Source organism: Halichoeres trimaculatus, unplaced genomic scaffold (assembly GCF_033239565.1).
Source record: "Halichoeres trimaculatus isolate MK-OKI-2021-1 unplaced genomic scaffold, fHalTri1.1 fHalTri1_scaffold_13, whole genome shotgun sequence".
NCBI lineage: Eukaryota > Metazoa > Chordata > Actinopteri > Labriformes > Labridae > Halichoeres > Halichoeres trimaculatus.
Window position 1 is genome coordinate 14,049,179 of NW_027437191.1, and position 17,644 is coordinate 14,066,822.

General features: G+C 41.2%; 1 protein-coding gene across 3 annotated transcripts in view; it reads left to right on the forward strand.

The window, feature by feature from the left end:
* plcb1l (phospholipase C beta 1-like) overlaps positions 1-17,644 on the forward strand; it is a 160,387-nt gene that overhangs the window by 41,316 nt on the left and 101,427 nt on the right. For all 3 annotated transcript variants that reach the window (XR_012599435.1, XM_074685038.1, XM_074685036.1), the window contains exon 3: positions 6,708-6,776. Coding sequence is in view for 2 of the 3 variants with exons in the window: in XM_074685038.1 (XP_074541139.1) it covers positions 6,708-6,776 (69 nt within the window). In the remaining variant the exon portion in view is untranslated. The remainder of the gene's footprint in view (positions 1-6,707; positions 6,777-17,644) is intronic.

Genomic DNA, 17,644 nt, shown 5'->3' on the forward strand with positions numbered 1-17,644 from the left:
GCCTGGGAGTGCAGCAGCAGCAGCAGAGTGAATGTGACTCTCAAGTAGGTTCAAGCACAGCTCTCCACACATCATTTTCCCTTGTTACAGGACATGTTTCCTGGGCTGCCAAGTGTCACCAGAGGGCCACTTACAGGGACAGACACAGCACCTGTGCAGCTTTAGTGTGTTGTGTTGTTTATAAGTACTGGCTCTGTTTATGAGATGTGGAACACATCGATGCCCAAAATCCTATGACTGGAGGAAGCGGGGGTGAGGAAACTGTTGGAGTTTTCAGAAGTGTGCTTTGTGCTGTGTAATAGTCTCATGTAGCTCTGCATCAATCCTCAGAGTTCAAATCCGAGTGGAGTCTGAGTCATTGTCAAAGGTGCTGTGAGGATTATCCATAATCTATTGTTTTTCTGGGATAAACACTCTGTTTCCCACAAGCACGATCACCCACTGTTGTAAAAATGTGACTCTTTTTGTGACATACTTTTGTTCTAGAGGTGAATAAATGAAGGGCAGAGCTTCTTTTTACACTTCTTTTCTTTGTTCAAGATGACTTTTGGCGAAAGTAATGTGTTTATTTGCGGTTATGTTGCACCATTGTTTGAAACATGACAAAAAGCAAATTTAGTGAACTTTATTTGTACTGTAGTTTATTGTTTATTTAGTTTAAGATAACTTATAAAGTCTACACAGAAGTGGGAAGATTATGTGTTACAAGGAGGATGTTTTATTCCAAACTGTCCAGACTGACTGAGTTGGACCTCTTGGATGTACATGTGATCACAACGTTGGGTCCATAGACTGTTTAAAACATGAACGTAGTCTCACCGACGTCACCCGTCTGTTTGGCTATAGCGGCTATATTGGTCGTGGCAAGGGCTTCGCCTACAGCCATAGGGTGCCTGTCGGTCACGTGACCCTCATCTGTGCCTCTTATTGGGGCAGCTCGCGATTTTTAATATCCTCTGAACAGCCGAGTTAGAAGAAAATTCACCCCCCCGTACACTGGGTGGCGGTAGTAAAATTAGCGACTCAGACAGGAGACGTCTTTGAACCAGACTGTAAATAGGTTAATTTCTGCTTTGAAAATGTTTTTTTTCGCTTGGTGTGTATGTGACTTTCAGTACTTCTGGAGCCAGCCTTAAACAAACACTCCAGAAGCAGCAGATTCTGCATTGTCTCATATTCTCAGACCAGAGGTTGCCGCTTGGTTGGGACCTTGTAATCTGCTTCTGTATTCTTCTACTGCTTTGTGGTCCGCTATGTTTAACAGATAGAGTCCTTGCATACAGGCTGTGTTTATGAGAGCTTGTTTTGGATACAAGAGATGGCAAGGGGAGGGGGGCTAGGGGACACCCTGACATGTTATACGAGCACAGTATGTGTGACCTCATGACACAAACCGGCAGCCTGTCAGCTGAAGTGCAAGTAAACTGCATCTGACTCGCAAGCAATCTGACTTTGACGTGCAGGCTTAAGATGAAACATTACACAGTGGAACAACTGAAAGCTAGTGATCAATTACTTGTTTATTATTCAAATAAATACACCAGTAGCTGTCATAAATTTATAGCTGTCATTGCTGTCTTAGCACACTCCTGTAGTTTCTGTCCTCTTCAAATAAAAGCTTGTATGTTTCCCTCTTAGTGACCTCGATGTAATGACCAATCAGTTCTGTCTCAAACATCTCCCCCCTTCTTCCCTCTGCCTTGTACTTATTCACCTCTCCCTCCTTCCTTTCTTTCTCTGCTCCTTGTCTCCGTTGCTCAGCAGAGGCCTTGAGCCCTGTGGAGTGAACATCCATTTTGAGCCCCGAGGCTGTCAAGCATGCTGTTGGTAAATGAGCAAACTAACCTGTTGCTTTCAGTCTGCCCACTTCCACTTATCCACTTTTCCCTGGCTCTACCGTCCATTCTGTGTCTCTCCCTTTTCCACACCTGCACACTTCTCCATTGCTTGTACCTGTATAGCTGTGAGAGATTGTTACTTGAAAGGGCAGCAGGCTCTTTGTTGTAAAACCAACCAACTAGGACCTGGACTCTGAAAGCCTCTTTGTAGATATTTTGTATGGACTTTTTTTTTACTCCAAGCACCTTGTAGCAGATTATTTTCAAGGGTAAGTCTCTAGTCAAGATATTATACATCACATTTCATCCACTCTTGAGCTCAGTGTTATTTAAGTCAAAGGATGAAAGAGATGGGTCATTCACAGGAACATGGCATTTAGAAAAGATGTAAAAAGGGCCTGAAGCCAGCAGAAGCAGACTTGGCAGCAGAATAACTCACAGATCAATGATGAATTTCCTGCTGTGTCACTCAACACCAGCCTCCTTATTTTGAAAAGAAATGGGTTTAATGTTTAAGTAAAGGCAGAATGCTGCTGACGCTTTGTGGACAGAGTCTTGACAGCGGGATAGACAGACAGAGCCCAGGGCCACCGCATGTTGAGCATGTCCATTCATTTCTGTGCCTTTCTCCCTGCTGGCCCTGCTGACTTCCTGGACATGCCATGGATCTTTATAGGCTTTTTTATCACTGCCCTAATGGTTTTAGCACACAGAAATTCCCTGAGAGAGGGAGAGAAATTAAGACGGAGAAAGAAAGATCCCGAGGCCGAGTGATAAATAAAGAGAAATGACAAAAATGAGCAGAACGTACGTCAGAAGAGATAAATGAGAGAAATTAAATAGAAGCAGCAATGGCTGCAACCACTAGACCGAAAGAAAGTACTTTCATTAACTCACTCTGCAGCGTCTGCACTTATAAATCCAAGTCAATATTAATAAAATGTCACTGGCATCAACTTTTATTTACATCTGTACAATGAGTTAGCCTCTGCAGTGAGCGCTTACATCGCTGTTTGGCTGTTACAGTAACAGCTACACATGTAACATCTCAGTCACATGTCCACACAGGCAGTTTGCTTTACCTGTAATGAGTCAGCTGTTTAGCATAAAACACAACCTTCAGCGCTGCACCAGCGTAGATCTGGTTTAACTGTGCAAGGCTGGAGGGCACAAAAACGGACCCCATCAGCAGGCTGCTTCCTAGAGCCCCGCTGCTCCACCGGGCCCCATGTGGAGCGTCATCCCTCTAAAGAGACTTCAAAGTAGGCCTTTGCAGTCCTGATGTAGGCGTTAACCTTTGACTCAAAGGCTCTCTCTGTGCAAACAGGGACTGCCTAATTGAGGGAGCAGAGAAGGAATAACTTGTCCTTGTGGATTATAGTCAAAGGGGAGCTTGCTTTAATGCAGAAACTGATGGTGGCTTTGCACACATATATCTGAAACATTTGCTTTAGTGACCATAAACACTGGGGAACACAGTTTTTGTTGAATAATGTCTGACAGCTGCTCTTGACTAATTTTTGGTTGCAGGATCCAAAACTGATCTCGTTTTTTCTCTATCACATTATGTTTTTTAACTATAGGTTCTCCTTTTCCTAAAAAAAATATGAAAAATTATTTTCAGATATGTGCTTGAAATGAAAATCTTCAAATATTGACATACAATAAAATATAAAAGAAACAGGTATGACTGCAATGTTAATTTAATCATATTGTGTTTTAACAAAGGATAGGGCTACTGGAGAAGCTAAAGGAGCCAACATGATCTGGAACAGTGGCAGCTGCTGGTCAGTCAAGGAGGGGAAGCTCATTTTTTCTGGCCTACATCATAAATTTGTTTATTTATTTAAACGTAAATTCTACTCTCCGTGTCAGCTTGCTAGCAGCTGGAGCTGCTACGTGAGACTACGACAGACTGTAAGTGTGAGTGACAGGAGGAGAAGCTCCACAGCTGTAGCTGTAGCTGCTTATTGTTGAAAAGAGAGAGAATCTCTAAACACAACGGTCGTCGTTTTTAAGTAAGGTAAACTCGCTGGGGATCGATAAAGCCTCCGGATCAGTCCAGAACAAGTAAATGTAGAGCTCAGAAGATGCTCCGGTGGAGGGTTATACTTCAAAATTGCTGACTGGCTCATTTCACTGTCAATCAAAAAGGGATTTGGCCTCAGACAGATCATCCAATCATCATGCAGAAGCCCAGCGTCCAGGCCAGCCCACTGCCTCATAGACCCCCAGAGACGCTGAGCGTCTGATGGGCGGGACAAAGCCCAGCGTTTATCCAATGACTGTCCAGTTTCCACAGTGGAACAACCCACTCTACGCTTCCCCGCTGAAGTCAGAAGACGCTGAGCGTCCGACTGTGTTAAATCGCTGAGACGCTGCGGGATGAATGAGAAGGAGGTGGAGCCAGTTTCCTGTGATAGGTAGCTGATTCTGAACAAAAGATGAAGAAATTCTAGCTCATATTTTGTCAATGAAATGTACACACAGCAGTACATATCACCACTTTTTGGGGGACATTTTAGGGGAAGCTGAGCATCCCTTGCAGTCTTAGAGCAATTTCCACTGATATGGAACAAAGGAAATATATACCTTTGTAAATAAAACACTAAGATGGAATGGATACAAGCTTTGAAAACTGAAAATAACAGCATAAAACAAACTTACAACGGTATGCCCATGGTTACAAGGTTAAGAGGAAAAAAAGCACAAATCCTTTAATTCCTTCTTAGCTTTCTGTTTGCAGATATTGATAGTTCTGACCTATTGAGAGCTGCACACACCTCTCACTACACTCACTCAATTGTGACTGCACTAACAAGTTGCTACATAGCTGTAGATGAGTCCAGTCGTGATCAACCGGCAAGTCTTAGTACAGATAATCAGTGGAGTTTTGCTTGTCTGGAGGGTAAGCTGTGGAGAAAAAAATTGACGTGCCCGGAAAAAAAATGAATGCAGTTTTGGAATCAGCACGCCAATCTGAGTTTTGATCAGCAAAAAAAACTAACTTGAATTTCTTTTCTCCAAGTTGTTCCCCAATGTAATTTGCACCCAGTCCCTTCTTTTCGAGTTTGTTTACAGAATAACGATCATGATCTGAGGTTTATCTACTGTTGTACCTCCGGAATCAGAAGTATAAATCTACCGAAACAGGTGTGATAATCTAAAATAAACCCAGACTTCATGAATTGAAAATAATAATTGTTTTTGGGGTCTGGTATTGCAGGTATACAGATAAGAAAGAAAATCCGGGTGCAGTTTTCCTCAAATCTCACGGCTTTGAGATGGTCAGATACTGAAGATTGAGTCAAGCCTCCATCACACCTTGTCTCCCCAGCTAATGCTGAGTGGACACACAGTTCATTCTGGTTAATTTTCCACTCCATGTCCTGGCTTCTGCTCAGAGATAGAAAGAGAGATAAACCAGACAGATAAAGGGATGAGGTGAATAAATGAAGGAAGGAAGGCAGCAGGAGACTTCTGTATGATTGCATTTTCTGAGTATTCGTTGCTAACCACATTACTGGCTGTTTGAGGGACTTTAGGCTTGCAAATAAGCCTGACACACTCTGTTAAATTGTTAAATGACGGGTGGCTGCATGTGTGTGATGTGTGAGGCAACTGTAAGAAGCTTCCCATTTACACATTGTTTGGGAATTGTTTCAGAGCTCTTCATCAAGAAGGTGAAATATTGGAGCTTGAAGACGGAACAAGGAGCTCTGACATGGTTTCCCACACTTGTATAAATAATGAATCAGTGGTGGAGCCAAGATTTCCACTTCCCACAGCTGTTGTACAGAGCACTTGGTTCCTTTTTTGTCAAATAGTATTGTTTTTGTTTCCATGGCCATTTGATAGCTGCTGTCAGCTCTGCAAGATTACTTTTATTCACAGCTGAAATGTGGCACGTGTTTATGGAAGAGTATCAAAAGAAATCGTGTTTATGTGGAATTTTATGCAATCAGCCAAGTTTTCCCTTTCCAGCAGTGTGTCTTTCTTTAGTTTTGGCCTGTATAATAAAAAAAACATGGCCACTGTCTCAGTGGTATGATTTATTACTTTCTAAAGAAGTTCTTTAAAGCTTATCATTGGTGTTGTCATGTTAGAAATACTTTAGCCACCAGGCTAACAGCTACAATGGGCCCACAGGTCAGTCAGATCTGCTGTGCCCCATTAATGCACAAAACATGGCCTCGATACATTCAAAGTGGATAAGTAAATAGGAAAAAACTCTTTAAGTAAAAATGGTTTGTTGTGCCTTTTTTTCCACAACACCGTTTTTACATGTTCGTTTGTGCTGTAAAAAGCTCATTTGGTAACAACTGATTCAACTGGTTCAACCTCTGGCCACAACCCTTTGCTGGATGTCTGCAATCTGAGGTGGACTCTCAGACTTAAGATCTGTGCACTTCCACATTACCTCCATCAATCTGCATTCACATGACAAATCCCTCAAACTCCTTTTAAGAAATTGTGCTTTGGCTCACTCAACCAGGTCATCAGCCAATATGGGAACTTTTTTGTTTGTCCTGATTCTGTGTCCAACATTACAATGACGCTTTGGCAGAGCAGAGTGTCAACAGAGAAGCATCCATTTATGCTGAATGATACCCACATGGCATTTGGAATTGAGGCTAATGTGTGTCTCTAAACACATTGTTCAAACACAAACACACACACACACACACAAACAAAGCTTCTAGCGATGGGTGGCAGGTTTGGAGCTGGAATTGGTTGATGAAAGGTTCCTGGATCTTGAACGACTCCTGTGGGCTCAGGGTGTCTTTTTGACCACAACTGACTTTGAAGCTCCTGAATTAGCAGTGTTGACATTAATACTGATTTTTTTCTTCTTCTTCTTGTTTACAGGACACAGACCTGCTGGATATTGCGTATATAAAAGATGCCCGAAATGGAAAGTGCACAAAAACACCAAAGGTAAGACCCCTGTCTCTCATTTGAGCTGCTTTCTCAGCCCCACATACTTGGACGTACATATGAAAGCATATTTATTCAGAGGCCATGCAGTTCTTTCTTGTCTCTGAGAGCTATTGAAGCAAGAAGCCTGTTTCAATATTGTTCTTGTCTCTGTCTGCTGTGGCTGTGAGAACACAACCAGCAGCATACTGAAAGGACAGAGGTGGTCATTTTTTGGGGTGATGAAATGCTGTGCAAGTGTTTATTTTTGTAGAGAAATGAAAGCCATGAGTGGGTGTGAGCCCAGCCATGAATCAGACACTGTCTGCATCCATCCAGCCAGGAGCTTTGTAATGGAAAGGACTGAAAAGGATGAAACTAGTTCAGGTGGTTGTGATGACTGGCATTTAAACGTGAGACCCGTCAGTTCTGTGATGAATGTGGTCACTTCTGTCAGAGATTTATGTAATGTAATGTAAAGTATTGGTGCGTTGATTCAGCCATGCATCAACCATGTTTATTTTGTGTCATTCTTGGACTGTGAGGACTTGAAAATCCTGTAACCCTCAAGACAGTTGAGCAGGATTCTGGTTTCAAATTGTGCTGTAACTGCGTTAATAGTTTCCCAGAAAGCATACAAACCTTGGGTATCAAATTGTTTTTCACAGCTAATCAAAATACCGTTGATTGTCAGCAATGAGACAGAATTTCTCTCACATTCTTTAATTTGGCACCAAGGAGCTGTGAGAAATTTGGCACATTCTGGCACAGCTAACAAAGCCAAGTTCAGTTCCCTGAGTTAATTTCCTCCTTACCAAGGGCTGATTAGAACAATAACCTGCATTCCTATCCACTCTTCTTATATAACCCAGCATAATGACTCAATTTTGTATACCATTTGGAGCTTATCACTCTCGTGATGAGCTGCTGCTCCCTAGCAGAGGCCGTCCTCACGGTTTTGACTTGGTGCAGCAGGAGGAGCAGGTGGGGGTCGTGTTCTGCTGCTCTGTCTGGGGAGTGAGTAATGATGGAATGAGTACAATAACACAGAGAGGATTCATGCATTTCTAAACAGCTTACAGAGTGGTGCTACCCAGGGAGGAGACAAGACCACGTGACAGGTAGGAAGATGGTCGAAGCATTGGAAATCCATTACCGTGAGATGGAGCGGTGATGCACCCTGGGCATTGTAATGGGAGCTCCAGTGAGACTCTGTGTCTGAAGAGTTGATGAGACGTGGAGAGGCATTGAGAGGGGGGAGGGAGGAGTGATGAAGTGAAGGAAAGCAGAGAGGAGAAGAGAAGCAAGGGGAGTTTTTTTTCAATGTGAGGTCTGCTTAAGGCGAGAAAAGGGATGAGAAGAAGAGAGGAAGGACATAGACGATGTGAAGTCAAAGAGAGATTTCGTGCAGGAAACACAGATAATATCAGACAGCAGCTGCTGTAAGTGGACAGCACTTTTTGTCGGCTTGCTATTCAAGCATTTCTCCCTCACACTTGAGGATCTCTTTTGGATGGTGAAGGTCTTGTGAGATCGGTGTGTGTCTTAACTTCAGCTGAAAGAAATGCTCAAAGGTAAAACAAACTTTAACCAACTCAAGCAAAACATATCGAAAATGTTGACAGATAATTTTACTGGTGTACACAAGCAAAGGGGCTGAAATCAAAGTAAGAAAAGGAAGTGGAAATGTTAGTGAATGAATGTCATATTTCTTTGAATCAGTAGTTTTTCTCAACCTCATATCTCCAAGGAAAATGGAAATTTAAATTCCAACCAATCAACAAGTATAAAGTGAAGACAAGTTGTCAAAACAGTTTCTTAAATATTACTCATCAAACACTTCAAAAGGAATGTCAAATTGAGCTAGCATCACCAGCCTTTAGTCCTCCCTGCTGGTTGATAGTGTTACTTCTCCTCAGTTTAACCAGATACAGCCAACCTCTAACTTTGTTTGTGTTTTCTTAATCAAAATACAAGATACCATCTACCAACTGTGCTTGTTTACATTGGGGTAGTTGAGACTTGTAGCATCAGGGCACTAGCCAATAACCAGACTGAAGTACTGACTGATTGTGGCACAGACATCATCCCAGTGGCATGAGATCAGCTCATGATGAGATGTGGTTCGGTCCTGATGTCCAGGATCCTTGTGGAAATTCATTCTCCCAAGAATCATTTATTCAAGTCACAGTCCCCATAAAACTCCTTTTACACTGTGTTGTTCAGGGGTTGGGCTTTATTAGCTTTCCTCTGTAATGTCTATGCTCAGAGTCTCCTTGAACGACGTTCATTCTGGAACAATTCAGGGAACCAACTCATTCACCAAGTCAAAATAAGATGTTGACACATCTCTTTAAATCTTTAGTGGGACTCCCACTTTCTACTCCACAAGATGTGCATTCCAGTTAAATATTTCAGTCTCAAATGCGATCATTCTCAACAGACTGGCTTGTGTTGGACGCCAGATGGAAAGGCTGCTTTGGCTCGCCTCTTGAGCTCGAGTTACTACACATTGTCTCTGAACAGCGTTGGAATTTTCTGTCTGAACAGCGTTTGGATTTGAAGTTCACTGCTGTGCTCACCGTCTCGTCAAAGTGTGCGGGCGGCTCGTCTGCCCTCTGATGAACCAATGCCACCCTGCCCACGGGCTCCAACTACTCAGCTATGATTCATACTTTTTTCCCAGTGAAGACACACACACTCACACACACACACATATTCAGAGAAGCACAAACTCTATCATTTGTACATTGTGTACGCTTACAACTGTACAGACACAAACAACAGTGCTGACGAGAATTGCCAAAGCATGTCAAAAGGAGCGTCCTTTGTTCCACGATGCTGAGGATGATGATGTTAATTAGCATGTGTCCACCCCATCATCATTCAGCCTGATTAGATTGGCTGCTTGTCAGAATGACAACAGGCAACCTTTGTTTGACGGGTGACTACAGAAATAAATCACTCACCCTTGGGTCTGGAAGGGAAGCATCGCACTAGTAACACTTCATATACCCACAAAGGAGAGTGGCACACTCTGGAAGAGAACAGAGGGTACAATGCCAATAAAAGACCTGACAAACACTTGGTTCCTGATAAGAATGGGTTCTTACAGGTTTTTCTCCAATTTTATACAGCTCAGTTGAAAGTATAATTTAGTATCTCAACTTCTGAGATTCAAAAAGCAAAGCTCCTGGAAATAAAGATTCTTTGGCAAGAAAAAAAAAACATTTATCTATTTTTAGAGCCCGACCAATATGGGATTTTTGGGGCCGATGCCGACACCGATACTGGGGGCAAAACAAAGCTGACATCCAATATATCGACTGATATCCGATATATCGGCTGATATATATAATAAATTCATTGATATACACATGATATATGCTTTATATGATCACAAATCATTATAATACCCATATGATTCAAGACAGAGACAGAACAAAAAATGAAAACAAGGAACTTTAATAATAAAACTGTCAACATAAGAACTGTAGAGTTAACCAATGATGAATAAGAACAAGCTGTAAACACAATAATAAATAAAGAAGTCAAACTGTAAACACAGTAAGTATAAAAGGAAAAAAAATGTAAAAACAAAATGAACATTTTACACGACGTTAAAACGCCGTATTATAGATTAGATAATGATAGACATGTGAATTAACAGTAGTATTTATCTCTGTTTATCTCACAAAAAAGCAACTAACACGATGTTAAAACGTTACTTTATATTCTTACATTTCATAATAGTGGACGGAGGGGGCGGGCACTCACGCAGTGTGCAGCCCAACACACAGACATACAGGAGAAGGAGTGACAGAATCTCTGTGGAGCAAAAATTCTTATAATCGGCTACATTTTGGCCGATGTGGATTAATCGGTGATAGGCATAATCAGCCTGATTAATCGGTCGGGCCGATTAATCAGTCGGGCTCTAATTATTTTAGTAATTAATTACTCAGACGATTATATTTACAATTAATTAGTGAATCAAAAAAAAAAAGGATGACAATGCATAATAGTAGAATTTGCAAAACTGAACAGTGCAGTGTTATTTTAGTTGATGACTTTTGTTTGCTTAATGATATAGACAAAGAAACAGCATGTTTGAACATAATTAAACTGACCAGGTGCCTACATTAATGAAGTATAACAAATGACATAAATGTATTGTCCCTTAAAGAATCAACAGTTGGGGCAAAATACCAGAAAATGTATTGTTATGTCATCAGATTAAGAACTTAGTGGGCCACAAAGGCAAATAAATAAAAATGTGTCTTCAATCTTTTCAACTGCAGATCAAAAAGTTCACCCCCTGTGCTCTACCACTATCTGTAGCAGCTAACGCTAATGCTAACATTAGTTTAATGACCTCCCCCCATGCTGTTCTGTTTACACGTGATGCATACAGCCCCGTAGCCCAGGTAATCTACACTCCAGTCCAGTCGGTGGCAGTAATGCACCTTTAGCTAGTTGCTAAACAATCCAACAAAAACGAAGAAGACATATAAACTGAAGACAAACTGATACAGTAATGACACAGCACAGTGAATCAATTATTTGATTTTATCGATCCGTTGTCGCAGCTCTAATCCTTTGTTATAGCTTTCAGTGAAAAAAGAGTCACAAAATCCAAGTTCGCATCCAGAAGGGACTGCACAATCAACTGCAACTCAAACATAAGCAGAGTGGCCCCCTTTTATCAATCTTGAGAGGAATCTGGGGCAGATTTGGGTGTAGGAATGAGTGACGTCAACATGTGATTCATGAAACAAGTTTACCAGGGTCAGTTATGGTGAACGTCTGATCAGGTATTGATAAACCTGGTGGCTGAAAAACAATGGAAATTTAGAGCATCTACCTAAAAACACCAAGTCAGAATAAAGCAGACCATGTCAAAATCAGTTCGTATTTAGCTTAACTACGATAACAAACAAACATAATGAGTGAAATCAGAGCAGGAGTCAACAGGTTTGAGGTTTTACAGCTCAACATGAATGAAGAGAGACTTATCACTGGAGGGGGAAGCGCGGGAACTCCTCGGTCTCATGACTCCAGCTGTCTGTCAGTCATGCAGCTTGTGGGACTGAACCCACAGCCAGTGTAAGTTGACAAACGCAGTCAAGACGCAGCGCAACGGAGTCACACTGCAGACATATCTGGTGTAATTCAGGCGTTAATCCACAGATATGACATAGAGGGAAGCATTACGAAAGAAAGAGACTTCTTTGTGTTGGAGATCGACACCACAGCAACAGAGGTAGAGAAATGAAGCTTTGTTGTTTGGCAGCCAGAAAAGCAGCGTTAAAGAGAGTCAGAAAAAAACACGTCAGCAGGTTTATTGCTGTAGATGCTGTTGGCAGCAATTTCCTGTGTTTTAATTTAATTTATGGATCTTTTCTTTAGACTTTAATTGATTAATCTCTGAATCTTTGTCTGTAAGAAACTGCACCAATACAATCTAATAGTTCTCTTCCACAGACTGATTTACTTTGTTGCACCATGCTCCTCTCTGACATGAATTGCGTACATGGACTTAGACCTGGCGTGAGATCTGAGAGTATCCTTTGAAATAAACATACACCCATGTTTTGGTTGTACGCATGATTGATAAATGAGGGCCAGTGTGGGCACAATAGTGGTGTGTGATCGTGCAGTAGATTAATTAAAAAATGAAGAATGGCAACATGTCCATGATATTGAAGTTATTGTAGTATCAGCACAATTTTCTGCTGCAGTTGTGTGCTCATACACACATAGATGTTGTTTATGGTGCACAAACCCTGTGCTTCAATGTAGACCATGGGCTAAACAGATGGCACTTCCGCTGTATGCAAAGAATCCACTGCTCTATTAAACTTTGAATGATGAGAGAGTGAGACTCACAAGGTTTTTTTCCAAATATGGTGTAAATCATTCTAAATAGAATGATAATCTTAGAATGAGGAGTTTAAACTTCAGTACTAGATACAGCCTTCAGATGCTGTACTGTTAGGTTGTGTAAAAGTTTGAGGCCCCGGAGTTATGTTAATGTTTTCTCAACATGCAGTAAAATAAAGCTTCAGAGTGAGTGCCATCTAGAATTTCAACATTAAAATTTGGTTGAAGACAGAGTGAAATCAGATGTTAAAGCCCATTACCTATTTTCAACAGGCTGAAACAGCGGTCAATGAAACACAACTTAAAACACTATTTTTCTCTATGATTTTGACAACTGCTGGTTCTAGCCTTAAATCCAGTCTCAGCAAAGCAGCTATATCAACACGTTTTAGTTTTTCAGCGCTGAAAACCAGGGCGCTGATGGACTACAGCACGCTGAAGTATGTGTGAATTGGGAGTTGGGCTGTGTGGCTCTGACCTTCAAGGCAGAATGCCCCCTGGATACTGACACAGTTGACTGATGAAAAAAGGAATGAGGAGAGTTGTTCACTTCATATGTATAAATATTTCATACATACAAAGATGTCCCCAGTGAGACTTGAGTTCAGCTACTGTGGAGTTGAATCGTGTTTATACTTATATCCTTTTCCTTTATGGCTGTAGTCACTTCTACAATCATGCCACCTTCAGTCAAAATGGTATCAACAAAGTGTTGTAATCAGCTGTGTTAAGGACTCATTTTGAAACTAGAAAAGCACAAAGAGAGCGCAGACTTCCTCCAAGCATATTGTGATTCTCACGCAACACTTTAGTCCTACTTTAATGTTATACTCCCTTTCAGCAGACTGTCTGCTACAATTTGGTGTTAGTTGCAGGTTTGTTACGCCCAGCCTAGGGGTTACTGAATGTAACATAAAAGGACCTTTCCTTTGTCACTCCCAAGGACACACCATACAAAAAACGCGAAAACAAGAATGTTTGCAGTCCAAAACGGTTTGAAAATTTAATTGTTCTTATTATTTTTTTCTTACAAACAAAAAGAATTAACTTTACCTCAGGGAGAGCAAGCGAAACAAAAACTACAAAACTCTTCTATAAATCAAAAAATATTACCTGACTTCTTAATACAAATAAAATATTATAAAACCTAATCAATGACTCCCTAACTGAAAACAGGAGAAAACAACCCGATGCTACACTCTCCCCTACTTACCAGACTGCTTTGTAACTTACAACTTATCATTACATTTAATCTCCACACAAGTTCAGTTTTTTAGACAAACAACTGCTGCTGCTCTGTGGCGAACGTTGGGAGTGAGGAGGGAGGAAGGTCGGCGTCTCCGCTCACTCTGTCTTTTTTTAAACTGTCCACCATCAGCTCCCAACCAATCGCTACGCCCCTCCGCAGCGCTCCTCCAGTCGGCGTCGGATGCGCCAATTCCTCATCGCCCAATCAGGATGCGCCACACCTGAGAAGGCTCAGAGGAAGAGCACAGAGAGAGGAGGGAGGGAAACACAAAACTCCTCACAAGACACATGACACAACAAATATACATTATGACTCACAGTCATAACAGGTTTGTACAATAATTTGTTTCCTGACAGTGTTGAAGATTATGATGACCCAGTACATATTTCATATCCCAGATCTCAATATCCAGAATATTGCCAGGATCTGGATCGTACTTTTACATCTGTCAGAAATTATGGTGACCTTGTCTCGTATTGTTTTGCAAAGCAATCCGACCATTTATCGTGGAGTTATATACACATATGGTGAAAACAGTCCTGTGTCACAATGACTTCAACCAAGAAGTTGTTAGCTAAAGCTAATGTTCTCTCTTTGACTTGCTTTTTTAATCCTATTTCTCTGATATTGTATTATGAAACAATGTTGTCACATCGCATATTTTCCTAAAATCTTGAGCCTACATCTGACCAGAGTAGACAAGGGTTCCTGGAAAAAAAAAAAAAAACTCAATTTAGAGCCACATTGCAATTCATAGAAATTGAGACACCATAAATTTGGTATTAAATGAGTATTATTTATATTTATTTTGAGTTTTCAACCTCTAGTGGAAAAGTCACACCAAGTCGATGTCAATAAAACCTTGTTTTGTATTTTATTAACACTGTACTTGTTATATAGTTTGGTAAAATAGAAACTGTTAGAAAATGAAACAGACCACTTCACTGAGTCCAGACTGACACCAGTCCATGCTCTTTAAAATCTGTCTCTTGTTTAACACGTGCTAATGCTAGGGTCAGGTCCCATTGTTCCAAACCATCCATTCATATTGTCTCTTTATTAAATTAGCACATTAGCTTGTTCCTGCACAGTCTGTTCCCTCTCTTCAGCAAGAGCCAAACCTCTAAAGGCGATCACGACTGGGATCTGTAGAGCAGACCTACTATCATCTGCAAACTTCCACACATTATGTTCAGGTAACTTTCTTCCCTGCCTTCTTCTGCACAGTGAATGACAAATAGTCCTGGTGCTTCCTGGAAGTTTTCTTCTGTCTGAGCTCTTTCTTTGCTCTCTTTAACTGGAAAGATGAGATGCAATCATTGACCCAACAGATGACGTGAATGTGTGTTGTTTGACATATTTTTTTTAATTTCTCTGTCACCGTTCAAAAACCAGATAGATACCATATACATGTGTGAAAAAGCCTCCTTGTAATGACTGCCTGTGCTGTTCAGGGTTGTTATACACCATAAAAATGGAAATCCTTTGGAAATAGTGTTGCATACAGCTCCTCAGATCCGGATTTTATTTAGCTGGAAGTAAGACATCAAGCATGGCTGCTGTCATACTGTGGGAAGGCTCGCTGTCTCTGACAGAATGTGGCCAGATAATTCAGAAATCCTCATCTTACCCCATTCTGGCTTTGCCATTTGTTGTTTGTGTTTCGAACAACACAGAATCACAGAGCTTACCCAGCCATACCGAGTCAGGCTGAAGAACTGCTGACGGACTGAGTGTAAAATTATCTCAATCAACTGACAAGGGAACAAATTGATTTCTCAAGGCTCATCAAAGAGGATAGTTTACAGAGGTGGACTGTCTGGACTGTTGCAGCTGCTGATGTATACAGATAAACACATGGGTATCACTGACAACCTCAACAACAAGGCTGTCAACAAGCACATACATTTAACAGTAATCAGAGGTCGACCAATATGGGTTTTTTGGGGGCCGATGCCGATGCTTTCCAAGTTTGGGCAGCCGATGCTGATATGCATAGCCGATTTTTCCAATTTGATATTCAGGCCGATTGTTAAATAAATATATATTTATCACATTTTTGTGAGAAGCAGCAATTTCTGAGCAACTAAAAGAAATCTATTACAACAAGTCGTGTCCAGTCCTCTGAACATTTATTCAGCTTTCAAAACAATGAAATATTTTGTCTGAGTAAACACACAATGTAACAAGCAGTAGTAAACATTCACACTCTTCTTAAAATGTCAAAAAAGAAATTTAAACTTATTAATATAATTTGAACAAAAGTATGTAATGTATCCAAGTGGTTCCACAAGTTTGAGGTGCTCATCTTTTTGTGCCTGATCAAAAATTGCGGCATTTTATACAACGGATCAAAAATCGGCTTTTTAAAAGAAAATACGGCCGATGGCCAATAGAGACAAATGTCCAAATATCGGCCCGATATATCAGCCGCCCGATGTATCGGGCTACCTCTAACAGTAATAATTAAGTTGGAGTTATTTTCAATAAATCTATCAGTATGTTGTATATACCTCTCACACAACCTAGAGTTTGAAAAGGCCTCATACACCTGAAGGGAAATCCCAGAACTATTTAGCCTCCAAAACAACCTTAGTTCTTTTTCTCATAGTGGCATTTCTAACACTCTTTTAAAGAAGTTAAAGAACTGATTTTCTCCTGTGACAAGAGTAGCCAATAACATCGCAGCTCAGAGGAGAGTGCAATACAAAGAAAACATCCGCTAAAAGCATACATTAAGTTTCTGCTTCAGAGTTCCTCCTGAGCTTAGGTCAGCTTGTTTTGAAGATGCTGTGCAGCAACACTTTAAGCTTAAAGAAAAACACAAGGTACTTGTTCCTCAGTCTCCGCAGAGTAAATAGAAATGTAATGAACAGACTGCCCTACACTTTCCATTTCCTCCAGAGTTATTTGTTCCTTGAGACTTTCACTGCGAGGTGAGAGGGAACGGCTGCCGGCTTTGTTACAGTCTCAGCTCTCAGCAGAGACGACTGCTGCTAAATACGGAGCAGCTTGTGTGTCCCCAGCAGTGTAACAGGATCTGGGAGAGGCCAGCAGGCCATTATCACCAGGGCTCTGTCTGGCCAACTAAGCCGACTAAAGCTCCATCTCCCACGGCAGTAAGTGCTAAACAGCTCCTCAGAGTGCACAGTGAGCTACTGCAGGGTACAAGTCTATCCTTATACAAAGTGTACTCAAAACAGCTGTTTTTCAAGTGTTAAAAGCTCTGATTACACAGGTATGACCATAAACATGAGGTGGGGCGTAGATTTTCAATATATAGTCTAAAACAGCCCCAGTTTTTTTTTTTTGAGGTGCACAATGCTCTGTCTGCCTGTCTACCTGTCTACCTGTCCACCCCTCCATCCATCCTCATTGAAGTTGTCTGGTAAGCATCAATGAAGTGATGGGGGTCACAATGCGTTCTCCAGCCCCTGCAATCACTGCTCTTCAAACCTATTGATGTAAGAGTGGGAAGGGCCTCAGTCTGACCTTGCACACAGCTACATTCAGGCATGAAGGGATGAATAGCTGAAAAAAGCATAGAAATATTAGGTAACACGCTCAGTCACATTGTGTGCTGAGCTCGTTGTGCTGTGCCCCACTGACAGAGCCCGCAGCTGTAACAAAATAAGTGACAGAAAGTCAAGATGAGTGACCTCTGCTAATGTGTGAAACTTTTTATAACAGAGGAGGGAGCGATTTAAGATTTAAAGGTACAGTGTGTGGGAATAGGAATACTGTCTGCTATTTGATT